Source organism: Pieris brassicae, chromosome 14 (assembly GCF_905147105.1).
Source record: "Pieris brassicae chromosome 14, ilPieBrab1.1, whole genome shotgun sequence".
NCBI lineage: Eukaryota > Metazoa > Arthropoda > Insecta > Lepidoptera > Pieridae > Pieris > Pieris brassicae.
Window position 1 is genome coordinate 4805511 of NC_059678.1, and position 14175 is coordinate 4819685.

Here is a 14175-nt window from a genome sequence, read left to right on the forward strand (position 1 = left end):
TTCTCCAAGTTCTCGTCACCTGTGCGCATTGTATGGCCAAAATGTCAGATAATTCTTTGTCGGCAAGTAGCAGATATGTCCTTTTATGGTACATACCATGTAAAATAAATTATATAGGAATTACACATATTTTCACATATACATATTACGTTAAATATGACTTCAAATTTTATTTAGCTTTCTTTCTAATTGAATAATAACGTATTTTATTTTCGCAACAATATTATAAATGCGAAAGTGTTTGGAGAAAAAGTGGAAAATGAAGTGGGAGTTTTATAACCGTGGAATTGATATTATATTGTGTTTTTCATCAAAGTTAACTATTGAAATTGTAGTAAAGTATTTTTTTCTTTATTGCTTTTAAATTAAAAATCATATACCTTTATGAAATTCAAATCCTTGATTAATCCTTTTGATTTTGCACTCTCTTAACGTTTACTAATGCCCGCCTTCCGTAGTGAGCGGAACGGACCCATTACAGACTCCGCTATACTTGTAACGATGATTTTCATACATGTACCAAAGAGGAGAGGAGCGGAGCGGAGTTAGCGAGTTGAAAGAGTCACATACGAGAATAGAGATTTGAGCGAGTTTCCCATGGACTCCGTGTGAAACTCGCTGAACTAGTTTTATTATATTTCATATAATTACTTCCACTGCAAAAAGCTAAAGCAGAGCGGAGCAACCGAGTAAAGTCGAGTTCGCTACGTATGCTCTTGAAAAATAGTATTGAACGGAGTCGTCTTGCAAATTGTTGTACATTCATAATAGATCTCCTTTTGCGGGCCTTCCTCAAATGTGATAATTGATCCAAAATCTTGATTTGTGCCGGTTATGCTTCTGTTTATAGCGATAAAGTTGTAAGATTTTATTTACCATATTAATAAAATCATCTTTACCGGATGAATCTAGTATTTATGAAATTTACAAAAAAAACGTCTTGATGCTACGAAGTGCTGTTTAATACTGGTGCTCAGCACCCCGTTTCCAAAAAGACGCCCAATCTCGATGGATGGAGGGAGAACTGGGAACAAAATGAATGGAGTAGTCGTTCATTTTTCACTTCTCGCTCCACCTAGTAGACATCGTTGTCAGTGGACGGCGAAGTAGATAAATTTAAAAATCTTTCTTAGTGGAAGGCAAAAACTATTATAAATGATAATAGTTTTTGCCTTTTTTCGTTTAAATTAATTAATTTAAACTCCGTTCCGCCGGTAAACTATTTCTCGCTCAACACTTACGCAGTGGAAGGCGGGCATAAAGACTATACCATAACTCAAAACACTACTGAAAGCTGACTGAGTTTAGTGCAAGTAAAAGTCTAAATATTTTTTTTTAAATGACAATAAAAAGATTTTTTAACAATGCGATGCAATAAATAACATCACAATCGTTATTTTCTCATATCAAGATAAAATATTTTGATTATTAAATAATTTCGTGTTATAATTTATTTGAAATAAATGCAAGCCATATTTAATTTTTTTTTATTACTTCCAAATGAATAACTTAATATCATTTGAAATATAATTATTCAATTAATATAAATACATACATGCAATGAAAAACGAATGAGTAAAAATATATAATTCGTACAAAAATCTAATTACCTTTTATTTGTACTCTGTTACATTATATTTAACTGTTTGTTTAGTCTGTATAAACCATAGTCAATATTATATGACATAACAAAAATGTACAGTTGGAAATAGAAAACAATCCGATTTCTCTATGCCACAGACGCCAAATGTCGCCATCGATCAATGACATTTTGTGTAGTTGAATTTATTGATATAAAGCGTTAATGTAAATAATAAACAATTCTAACATAAACGTCGGCTTTCAGTCGATATGTATGCCAAGGGCAAAGGCTCTACGGTACCTTCGGACGCTCAGGCACGCGAGAAGTTGGCCCTCTATGTCTACGAATACTTACTGCATGTTGGGGCACAGAAAGCGGCGCAAACTTTCCTTTCGGAAATCCGATGGGAGAAGAATATAACGCTTGGAGAACCCCCTGGGTTCCTTCACTCGTGGTGGTGTGTGTTCTGGGATCTTTACTGCGCCGCGCCAGAACGGCGGGACACATGTGAGCATTCTTCAGAAGCGAAGGCATTTCACGACTATGGATTTGTCAATTCTGGATACGGTGTTAACGGAATCGGTCACAATGCTGGCCCAGCGCCGCCAAACGATGGTAAGCGAGCTATTTTTAACATTCACCCAACATAAATGAGGTTGTTAACATCTAGAAATTGGATTTCTAGGACACTATGTTTCTTATCTTTTTGTGCAAATAATGTTGTGTTTTCGACGTTTTTCATTTGGTTATAATGAGTTTACATTGTTAATTTATCCATGAAAAAGAGAGAGTGCTGAGTAATTGTGAAAATGGCATAGCAACATGAATTTTTATGTCCATCTATTTGATCACTTTTGTATAAAAATAACTAAGGATATAATATACAATTATAGCATCTAGCCAGTATAATTAAAAAATAAACAATCAATATTATCAATATGTAAAGAAAATATTTATAGTATAGTACTATATATATATCAATTAATAAGTAATTAATAATAAAATCTATATTAAACAGTAAAAGTTCAATGTGAATTTGTATGTTGAATTTGAAGGTTGTCAATAATCAATATAATTCATAAAGTAGATATAATAAGTGATAAGAACATTCAATACCTTTTTATAAAATGAGCCATGGCTAAGTTTGTATGATCATTACAATATCTAGCTACCAAATGGATTGTGCTTTCTCCAATACTAACAGAAATACACTTATTTCATGGTAGGTTAATACAGTTGGTATTATGCTTAAAAACTTAGTATTTACCCTATTACTTAAACAAATCTATAAAATGTAGTACAAGTTTTATGTTTCAGATATGTTTTTAGGGTCTCCAGAGTATGTATCTGATTTGTTCAAAAACATATTATTTTAGGTGTATATAAAAAGTGTAGCATATAAAAAACTCTATTAACTTAGTACTTTTGCGACCTTGTCAATCCTGAATAATTTATTTTGTGTATTTTAATTGGCAAGTAACGAATTCGTAATAAAGTTGACAGAGAAGGCATTATCTTTCTTTCCTATCTAAATTAAAATATATAAGAACTGTTTAAACACAGGGCTCTTTAAAGACACCTCTTAATGTATAATCATATTTTTGAAAAGTTTTAAATTCTCAAGTATAACACCTTCATAAATTGCAGGTTCGTCCCTATATACATTGCATTCATTTAGGCGCTATGTTGTCACAGCATACAAGTGCATGCATGCTTTAAACTTATTATACCCTTCTTTTGTGTTATGGGTTAAAAATAAATTACTTTGTCTGTCATATAGTTGTATAATTCAATTATGTGTAATAATTAGGTGTGGGCAAATTAAATTTTCTTAAAAAACTGGTAGTAAACTGATAGTTAAAGAACTTTACATACAGAAAATATTGAAGTGGTTGTCACCAGGTGTTTACATTGATATTTGTATTTTTAACAAATGTCAAGACTTGTATGAGATTAACTTTACCTAAGACTGGCTTAATTCCTTACAGTGTTTACAAATTATGTATAGTGCATTTAAAAAGAGAAATATTTGGTTTGGATGGACTTGTATGTTGTCTGAATTTATCAATGACACGTCGAAAAAATCAGTTATACCTTTTTTTGTTCAATATTACATTTACCACAGAGGAGTTATTGTCCAGTCAACTATACAGGTCCTTGGTCCTAGTACTTGGTAAATGGTTGGTGGTCTCAGTTTTTGCACTTAGACTTTCATTAGGTCTGTTGTGCATAATACTAGTTTGAGCACTTGCCTTAGTATATTATTGTCACTATAATAATTGATAGAAAGTTGAATGAAAGATTTAAAAATTGTCATATTTGAGTTTTGACCTCAAGAAGAGTCGTACCAGATTCTTAATTAAATGATAATTAATTCCAGGCATGGGTGGAGGTGGAATGCCACCCGGTTTCTTCCCCAACTCCTCACTCCGGCCGTCACCACCAGCCCCACATCCAGGTTCTCAGCCATCACCCCACGGGCCACAGCCGCAGCTGATGGGCTCCGGACAACCGTTTATTGGACCATGGTATTCAGGCGGACCACGATCAGCTGTACGAATGGGAATGGGCAACGACTTTAATGGACCACCAGGTGGGATTGGAGTTTTTTTTTGTTTGCAGAATATAGTAAAAAAATAAAAATTGTAGATTGAATAAAAAGTCTCCGCCCTGATCAGCATATGGCAATTGTAAAGCTCATGGTGTATATAATATAGTTAGTTTGATTCCTAGCGGAAAAATTATTTAGCATGGAAAGCATAAGAGTTCATTTTTTTTGAAGTGAAACTATTTTATCGGCGTTGGAAAAAAAAATTTCGGTTACGCGTCACATTGTTCGGTTACGCGTCACATTTTTCAGTTACGCGCCATCTTTTTCTTGTCCCTACCACGGTTGATTGGAAGAGATTCGAAGAGTAACAAAAATATATAAAATATGGTACAATTTACACAATTTTTAAATCATAAAATTTTACATTTGACTTAGTGTGAAATCTTTTTATAGGTTAATTTTTTTTCCTCAGGACAAGGTATGATGGGCAACTCGTTGGAAAGGGGTGGTGCGGGTGGTGCCGGAATGCTCGGCGGGCCTCGTATGACACCTCCGCGACCAGGCATGGGGCCCATGAGCCCCGGGGCCTACGCTGCTGGTATGAGAGGCCCACCGCCGCAGGGAGCAGGTATATTATTACTTATTGTTATAATGCTAGTTATTTGGCTAGTCAGGTTAAAAATAAAGGTTTTCATCTAAATACCATCATCATGACATCTTCATTCGGGTCTTTTTTAGTCTCCCTGTAGCCCTCGTACACAATTTGAAATCTATAATTACAATTAGTTGATGGATCACTGTTAACCTGAATAGTAGAAAATTTAATTATTTTTACAAAGAATGTTTTTATTAATTTTGGAAAATTCATTTTTAAATTTGGTAATACAATTTTTTTTTAATTTTGGATACTACTTTTTTTTAAATTTGGACGTACCACTTTTAAATTTGGAAATATCACTTTTTTTTTAAATTTGGAAATATCACTTTTTTTAAATTTGGAAATATAACTTTTTTTAAATTTGGAAATATAACTTTTTTTTTAAATTTGGAAATATCACTTTTTTTAAATTTGGAAATATCACTTTTTTAAATTTGGAAATATCACTTTTTTAAATTTGGAAATATAACTTTTTTTTTAAATTTGGAAATATCACTTTTTTTAAATTTGGAAATATAACTTTTTTTTTTAAATTTGAAAATATCACTTTTTAAATTTGGTAATATCACATTTTATTCGAATTTGGAAATATCCTTTTTTTAAAGTTGGAAATACAATTTTATAAGATAGAAAGATCTACAGTACTAATAACATTAATAAAATTTGCTGGTGTAAGATTGAAAAATAAGGTTTATTATTATGTATTTGAATACCAAAACAATCAAAAATAGAGTTCAACCTATTCTCACAAAATATACTCTGCTGTTTCACTACACACTGACACAAGAATAAGCATTTGGCTTCACCGAGCGACTCTCATCCCTGGGGTCAGTCCTGAGGCACAGAAGGCTGATCACCTACTTGCCGATGGACACAGAATTCTGAGGCCCAGACCGCCGCTGGTATTTGGGTTAGATAGGTAATACAAATATTTAATGATACAGGCATGCCTCCAATGGGAATGGGGCCGAGGGGCGCATGGGCTGGCGGTAGTGGGTCAGCCGGGGGCTCAGCGCCCCTTAATTACAGCGGCGGCTCGCCGGGGGCGTACGGGGCGCCGCCGGGGTCGAATGGACCCCCGGGGCCCCCTACACCCATAATGCCGAGCCCACAGGATTCGTCGAACTCGGGTAAGTGATTTTTTATATACTATGATAGGAATTTAATTTGGATATCCTGTTAACAATACAACCGATCCCACTTAATCACGACCTTCTAGATCCAACCTCATCACCACAATGCTCCAATGAGGACTCGATCAGAACAGGCCTGCGTTCCCTGAACTGTCATGTATTTGCTCTGCCCTGATTGGTCGTAACGTGCAATGATTCCAAACTGAAAAGAATAGAAAGAGAAGAATTGACTCGATGAGAACATTTCCTGATTAATATTCATTATATTTCTTGGTTTAAAAATATGCGATGGCAATTCCGTAGAGATGAAGGGTTTCTCTTCATCTTCTGCCGCATTTACCATGAAGAGTGTTTAGAGGAGTTGTTCGGATACCTGCAGCTGAGATTCATTGTCGAGGCAGAATACGAAATACGATCCGTATCACAACTGAGTGTTTCTTAAGGCAGATTCTTCCGCCCACCACCATGTGGAACCTGCTGCCCACTGAAGTATTTCCGAACCAATTTGACTTAGGGTCGCACTTGCGAGCCCTCTGGCAATGTGAGTGTACATGGGCGGTGGGTATTTACGAATTAATTCGACATAGGGTCCGTCAAGAAAAGAGCGTACCAATTCTTAAAAGGCCGGCGACGCACTGGCGAGACCTCTGGCATTGAGTGTGTACATGGGCGGTGGGTATTTACGAATTAATTCGACATAGGGTCCGTCAAGAAAAGAGCGTACCAATTCTTAAAAGGCCGGCGACGCACTGGCGAGACCTCTGGCATTGAGTGTGTACATGGGCGGTGGGTATTTACGAATTAATTCGACATAGGGTCCGTCAAGAAAAGAGCGTACCAATTCTTAAAAGGCCGGCGACGCACTGGCGAGACCTCTGGCATTGAGTGTGTACATGGGCGGTGGGTATTTACGAATTAATTCGACATAGGGTCCGTCAAGAAAAGAGCGTACCAATTCTTAAAAGGCCGGCGACGCACTGGCGAGACCTCTGGCATTGAGTGTGTACATGGGCGGTGGGTATTTACGAATTAATTCGACATAGGGTCCGTCAAGAAAAGAGCGTACCAATTCTTAAAAGGCCGGCGACGCACTGGCGAGACCTCTGGCATTGAGTGTGTCCATGGGCGGTGGGTATTTACGAATTAATTCGACATAGGATCCGTCAAGAAAAGAGCGTACCAATTCTTAAAAGATCGGCGACGCACTTGCGAGCCCTTTGACATTGAGTGTGTCCATGGGCGTTGGGTATTTACGAATTAATTCGACTTGGGGTCCGTCAAGAAAAGACCGTACCAATTCATATAAAGCCAACATTGGCGAGCCTTCTGGCAATGTGAGTGCCCATGGGCGGCTTCACTTAACATCAGACGAGCTAACATCACCGCATACACGAATCCAAGCACGACCAGTCACCACAAGTAGTTCCAGTTGGGAACCTCCCAATCACATACTTGACTTAATGTCCTAAAAACCGTATGGGACATATGGTGTCCACAGTGAGTCTCCATTGCGTTGTCTTCACCTCACTCCAAGCCTTTCCAGCACTCTGCCTCATCTGCCGAACGACCAGATTTGCTTTTGCCAAGCTCTAGCGGGTTCCACTTGTGTCGCTTGATTTGCTGGCTATAATAAGATTTCATAAACAATTTCGATTCATTATTGACTATAGAGCCTATACGTGGCAGTGTTGGGCTGGTGTCTTCAGCGTGCCAGTCTCATTCCTGAAGTCGTAGGTCCGAGACCCGGCTGTGCACCAATGGACTTTCTCAGCACATTTAACTTTCGCTCGAACGGTGAAGGAAAACATCGTGAGGAAACCGGCTTGCCTCAAAAGTCGTCAGACACAGGAGGCTGATCACCTACTTTCCTGTTAGAATGATAATTTATTTATGAAACAGATACAGAAATCTGAGATCCAGACCTAAAAAGGTTGTAGTGCCACTGGTTTACCATGTTAATAAACAAGAAAACACTCGTATAGTGTGATTGAATTGTATTCTTATTTTAAGATTTGTTCGACTTTTGTAATGGTACATCGTTGTCTATGGGCCACTTTGACATTTGAAAGTTCATCTCTCAACTCTTTCTGGGTCATCCCCAATAACGCCTAAAAAAAATTGCTGCCATTTTTTCATTCAAATAATATGGGCACTTGACAATTCGAGATTTGACATATGTCAAAGATCTTTTTGGTTCACGCGCTGACTTAACAACTTGACAGAGCTCACGTTACGCCCACGAATAGAAAATTGTTTGACATCAGTGTGGTCGAGTGTTAGACTTTTTGACGTTTTTATGATGTTACTATTGAAACGTTTCGTAAATATAAACCATTTTAAAACAAATGGTGACTTTCATCAGTATAATACTCGAAACAGAACTAATCTAAGCGTGCTACCTACCAGCCTCCAGATGATGAACCACTCCTTGTACGTAAATTTAGAACTAATTTATATTATATTTTGAGTTTTAATTAATATATTCATGCATTTTTAATTAGTTACAACACTAGTTACTTTTTGGGAACTTATTTTAGGTATATATATACGTATCATGGAGTTGTATGGCTTCTAAGTGGGGCAATGTTGTAAAGTACAGAGATTGCCCTTATCTGTCAAATTGTATAACATCGCTATTAACATCGATATTTACGGCAATATATTGAATTAGAAAAAGGTTTTTTTTTACTATCTGATAAAGAATACTATAAAGCACAGCTACATGTAAATTTGCGGACTGTCAATGTCATGCAATGTCAATATCAGAATGACAACACGTACACGATGATAAAATCCGTGTTTCTGATTGCCGGCGAGCATAACCCATGGTCGCAGCACCACAGCCACAACGGGCAAAGCGAAGGTGACACGGACATAATTTTGAATGTACTTGTGCTCCAATCTTTATTAGTTGACGATGTTTGCTCGTTTTCGATACAGTAGAAAGTTTAGTCTGTTATAATTTATCACTGGTGACCGATTTCTAGAACGTCACTCAAACAAGAGCTGTCAAATCGGTCTGTTTTTCTATTCGTAGCTTGACATATTTGACTTTGCCCTAGCGAAGTTTGTGGCTTGTGATGCCGATGATTGATGAATGATGATGTGGCTTTTGGACTAAGGGACTAGGCTGTGCGGAACGAGAACTGTCCCATGGCTTTTTTGAACCTTTTTCCCTTATGTACCTTACTTATTCTTGCCTCATACATCTGATGGCTGACTAAGTAATTTATGTTTGCTTAAGTTGCCTGAAAATGTCAAAACCCATTTGACATAAAGATTTCTAAAATTGAATATATTGATCTTGTAATTTCTGTGTCTAAGTTGCCTGAAAATGTCAAAACCCATTTGACATAAAGATTTGTAAAAAATTAATACTGATCAAGTAATTTCTGTGTCTAAGTTGCCTGAAAATGTCAAACCTATTTGGCATAAAAAAAGATTTGTAAAGAAATTATGTAGTATGAACGTATTTAGTCCAAACAGAACTGACCAACACAAATTGTTTTAGTTAATTCCTTTGTATTGTTCATGTATAACAGGGTTAGGTGGTGTTGATGGTATGAAGTCGTCTCCGGGTGGAGTCGGTGGTGGAGGGCCGGGAACGCCCCGCGAGGACTCGGCCTCGGGAATGGGGGATTACAACTTAAGTAAGTGTTTTATGAAGTACTAGATGGCGCGTTTGTCAATTAAGCACTTTAGGCGATGAAAAGTTTGATGCTTTGGGGGCTTATCAGGTTCGACCAGCCAAGTCAAAAATGTACAGGTAATTGCTATGATAGCAAAAATGTGGAAAATAAACCAGTGCGGTGACTCTGTAACTTCTAATTAACGGTTATTAACTGAATATTGACAGAACAACGAAATTTTATAGAAACATATCGGAATCGGCATTGCAAGTTACGGAGAACATTCAGCAGTAAGTAACAAACAAAGCAGTAACATTCGTGGAGATAACGGTAGAAAAATAAACACGACTCGGGAATCTAAGAAATGTTCGGTCACGTGACCCGGGTTTTTTGACTGGCAAAATGTCCTGGTAGGCCCCTAACCTCTCTAAGCTTGACATTTTGTTTGACAGTGCTCAAGAAATGTTTTGGAATATAGTCCTAAGTTTTACAAGGTTGTTTTGGCTGGGCTTTGTTAACAGCTACGGAGTTTAAGGTGATTCAGTGTCAAGACTCAGCGCTAATTACTTCCATAGTCTAGAACATATGAGTCTCGACTCAGAAAGTGAGATTCCGAAACGACTTGTTACTCCCGTATGTCAAAATCGAATCGATTGATCGAACACGTGTTTGATGTACAGTCAGGCAAAGCGCTAAGTTCGTCAGAAGCGAGACTTGACGCCTTTTTGTCAAAATCGATCACGTTTTTGACGAACAGATGTCAAACAGCAAATCTCGTGCCTGAATAAATTTCCATGTTTTCGTTTTTTTGTACCTACGCATTATTAACTGCCAAAATATCCTTGTAAAACTGCTGATGTTTTAAGCTCGGTCTGCTAAAGCTCTCAAAGCTTTTGATACTTAATAATGAACTATTTATTGATTTTAGCATTGCGAGCTTATAAACAATTTTATAATACCGTCCTAATAGGCTAAGTAGACTAGGTGTCGGCGTAAAGTCGTGTTATGTATATAATCTTGCCATTGCTATTTGCGCCATCTGTTGCTCTGATTTAGAAACTCATTGTAAAGTGTCGTGTGACATTAATTGACATTTGTAAACAACATATGTAAATACGATTTGACATAATTTTGTTCATTTTAAATTGAATTGTAAAAGTACATTAAAACTTATATTTTGAAACTTTTGTTTTATTTTGTAATGTACTTCCAAATTTCAAATATTTAAATTAAACTCATAATTATTGCCACCGAATGATATGGACGCAAGCACGTACTCCAGGACGTGTCGTTTTGACATTTGTGACAGTTGCTGTGTTTTGACATACGTTCTGGGGTATGGGCCTTCGAATTCAGAGCATCAGATGATAATTTAAAACAGGTGGTGTTGTTGATTTCTGATTGAAAGGTTTCGGTGGGCCCGGCGGGGATCAAAGTGACCAGACGGAATCGGCCGCCATTTTGAAAATTAAAGAGAGCATGCAAGAGGAGGCGAAGCGATTCGAAAAGGACCCAGACCACCCAGACTACTTTATGCAGTGAGCGGGGTTCGACGTAACATACCGGGATTATACATTGATTCGTGATGGCGCCAACTGTCAACTGTCAGATGTCAGTGACGTGAAGTGTCGTTTCAATGTGTGCGTCACGTTAGCGTAGAGTTATTTTTGAATATCGAATTGAAATTACGCGGCGTTCAGTAAATTTTTCGAAATTTGAATTTGGCGCCATTTCAAGCGAGTCTGATCTCAGAAATGGGAGACCGGTATGTTGGCAACCCCGCGCGATCCGATTGGCGCGTTTATTAATTTTAGTGCACCGTTTTCTATATTTGAATTTTGGCGGTTTGTCAGCGTTATGACATGCGAGCTTCCTGTTATGAAAGTTTGGAATGGGAACGTCATATATTTTCGACCTGTTCTAAGTGGTTTCATACTTTTTTATTGTTGCATAACGGTACGATCTGCCAAAATATAGCACAGTAGATGTATGTATTGATATTGGCTACTGTTTAAAATACAAGGAACGTAGTATTCAGCGAGCCTAGCACGAATTTAATCACGATATTGGCGTTTATGCGAAACGATTCGCGGTGTATATGTAACTATTTAGTTCGTGCTAGGACTTCAATCAATTCATTTGCAATTTTTTTTATTGTGTCGACGATTTTTGTTTTGCACAATTGAAGTTCGAAATTTGAATTTTTATGGAGTGGCAGTTTAGGAAAAATTTTTTCGCCGCCATCTTGTGTAGCGAATTTGTAAATTCTTTATTCAAGTTGTCGTACGCAATAGTGATGTTCTATACATGTCGATATTAATTTTATTTCGAATATATGTTTTTAAATAGAATTAATTTAAATATATAAATGTATTGTGTATTAATACATTAGTATTGCTTGAATGGTTTTCGATGTTTTAACATTATTTTTTTTATATTGACAACGGTTTTTAGCCAAGATTACTTAATTCCATATTTATTTTAAGTAAAGATTTTTCAGTTATATTATTTTAATAAGAAACAACATTGTAATCAATTTAGTGTTATCGGCTTTTTATTTGCTTAAAAAATATTTGATTTTGGTTCTAATGTGTTTTTCACGCTGAACACTTGATTTTTAAATTCCAAAATTGAAAGAAGTAGGTGTACATCTTCCATTTTTAATATAAATTATTTTAGCTTTTGTTTAAGATATAATGTTCCTAGATTCGTATTTTTATTTATAAGTTTCATTGGTTGCCGAACTTTTGGGAAAATTATTTTTATATGGCTAAAAATCAGCTTTTAGGCGATATGACGCTGGCGTATGGAACCTAAAATCGACTCCTGCGCTGCCGGTAAAAGTGGGGAAGGTAGCTGTAGATGCCCAACTAAAATGGGGGTTCAGGATGACTGCCCTTTTTGGGCGTCCCGGAGGCTTGTTTGCCTTAAAAAAAGTTGTACATTTCTGATAATTCCCATAGCGAAATGTGTTTTTGAAAATATGCATTTATTCATAAATTATTATAATTATATAGATGTAGCGCGGGCGATCAATTACAGGAATTGATTTTGTGTCCAACCTTTGGGAGCCCGCGAAGCGATTTTATGAAGGAAATTTTGTACTAAAATTTCATTTCAATCCGGTACCTATTTAATAATTTTTTTTCGGGGTGTATGGAAATTTGTATAAAATAGGTTATTATAGAGATTTTTCGGTGAGGTAGCATCTAAGTTAGGGCTCCGCCCTGTCCATAGTCCGCAAGTTTTGGGTCCTCGGCTTCGAACGAAATTCGTATTTGGAATCGCAAAGTATCGATAAATGTTTACGAGTGCACATCACTAGTTTTGTCATGGATTTGTAAATATTTTTGTTTTTTTCTCTTTGTTGCCAGGACCGAAAAATTGTTGAAACGTGCAGTGTTTATAGATTAAGTTAGCGTAAAATAGATCGATAAATTGCAAATGGACATGAATTTTTAAAAAATGGAATTTCTATTGGTTTTTTTTTAATTTAATATATGTAGTGTGATTGTATGTTAAAATATAGTTTAGCTATTGTGAGGGTACTTAAGACATTTTGTTGAATACAGTCCATAAACAAGTATACATTGCTATGTAAATTTCACAAGGAGACAGCGCGTTTAAAAATTCTTCCTTAAATCTTCAAATGGCGATAATCTAAATTTATCGCAATATATTCCGATATGAAAGCATAAACACTCACGTCTGTTTAAACAGCGCATAACGTAGACTATCTCACCTGTCTATGACTCGATTGGAATTGTCAAACGCGTCAGCTGTCAGCGCGCGAATTTTAACGCGAGCGCGGGAAAAGTGGTGATTGACATTTCGGCAGTTGTCAAATTGAATATTACGAAATAATATTTTTTTATTTTTATTATTAGTTTAGATGTCTTTCGTCAACAATAGTTTTACTATATTATGTTTAATTTCGATTTAGGTAAATGAATTATTTTTTCTTATCGATGTACTGTTTATATACTTACATAAATAGTTATTATATATTGATTGGTCGTTTTATTTTTAAACCTGAACGAAAGGAAGCCTGTGCTAAGATTTTTCGCCCATGGAATACTGTCGCATGGAATTTACGTTTTTCGTTTATGAAATGGGGATGAGGCTCATTTTATGTTAGGTATGTGATACCGCCCATGGGCAATGCCAGAGGGCTCGCAAGTGCCAGGGCTCGACCGTAAGTCAAATTGAAGAAACGCTCAGTTGTGGAACGGACGTTTAGGTGATACGGATGGTATTTTGTTCTGCCTTGACTGATGAAACTCAGCTTCACTTTTAAGGCCGTGTGAGTGTCCATGGGCGGCGGTATCGATTAACATGAAGTGACCTTCTTGCTCGTTTGCCCGCTGTTTTATATAAAAAAGCTTCAGTTATTAGTCCGAATAACTCCGACGACGCTATGGCGCTACAACATTTATAGGTCTAGGCCTCAGGTTTCTGTCAATCTAATGGGTAAGTAGGTGATCAGCCTTGGTTAACACACGCCGTCGACTTTTTGGGACTAAAGATGGTTTCCTTACGATGTTTTCCTTCATACGAGATTGTTAAATGCGTACATCGACACACGCGACAGAAACTCAACCATTGATGCACATCCGGGGTTC

The 14175-nt window shown here is 36.7% G+C and overlaps 1 protein-coding gene across 3 annotated transcripts; it reads left to right on the forward strand.

Annotated features, from left to right (window-relative positions):
• Window positions 1–1726: 1726 nt before the first annotated feature.
• Window positions 1727–13564, forward strand: LOC123717987 (single-stranded DNA-binding protein 3). 3 transcript variants are annotated; one of them, XM_045674309.1, is made up of 6 exons: window positions 1727–2197; window positions 3963–4175; window positions 4606–4761; window positions 5736–5921; window positions 9467–9574; window positions 10962–13564. In XM_045674309.1, exons 1-6 carry the CDS (start codon window positions 1852–1854, stop codon window positions 11093–11095), a joined length of 1143 nt encoding a protein of 380 aa, XP_045530265.1. In that variant the 5' UTR covers window positions 1727–1851; the 3' UTR covers window positions 11096–13564. The 3 variants fall into 3 exon arrangements, with proteins under 3 accessions (XP_045530265.1, XP_045530266.1, XP_045530267.1); XM_045674310.1 differs by having other exon boundaries at window positions 10935–11072; XM_045674311.1 differs by having other exon boundaries at window positions 10947–11023.
• Window positions 13565–14175: the final 611 nt, after the last annotated feature.

What these genes read in the sequence shown, in the direction of transcription:
- LOC123717987 (XM_045674309.1), top strand. Translation starts at nt 1,852, where the DNA reads ATGTATGCCAAGGGCAAAGGCTCTACGGTACCTTCGGACGCTCAGGCA. An exon ending in CCCAGCGCCGCCAAACGATG is followed by an intron (nt 2,198 to 3,962) that starts GTAAGCGAGCTA and finishes AATTAATTCCAG; the next exon opens with GCATGGGTGGAGGTGGAATG. An exon ending in AATGGGGGATTACAACTTAA is followed by an intron (nt 9,575 to 10,961) that starts GTAAGTGTTTTA and finishes TCTGATTGAAAG; the next exon opens with GTTTCGGTGGGCCCGGCGGG.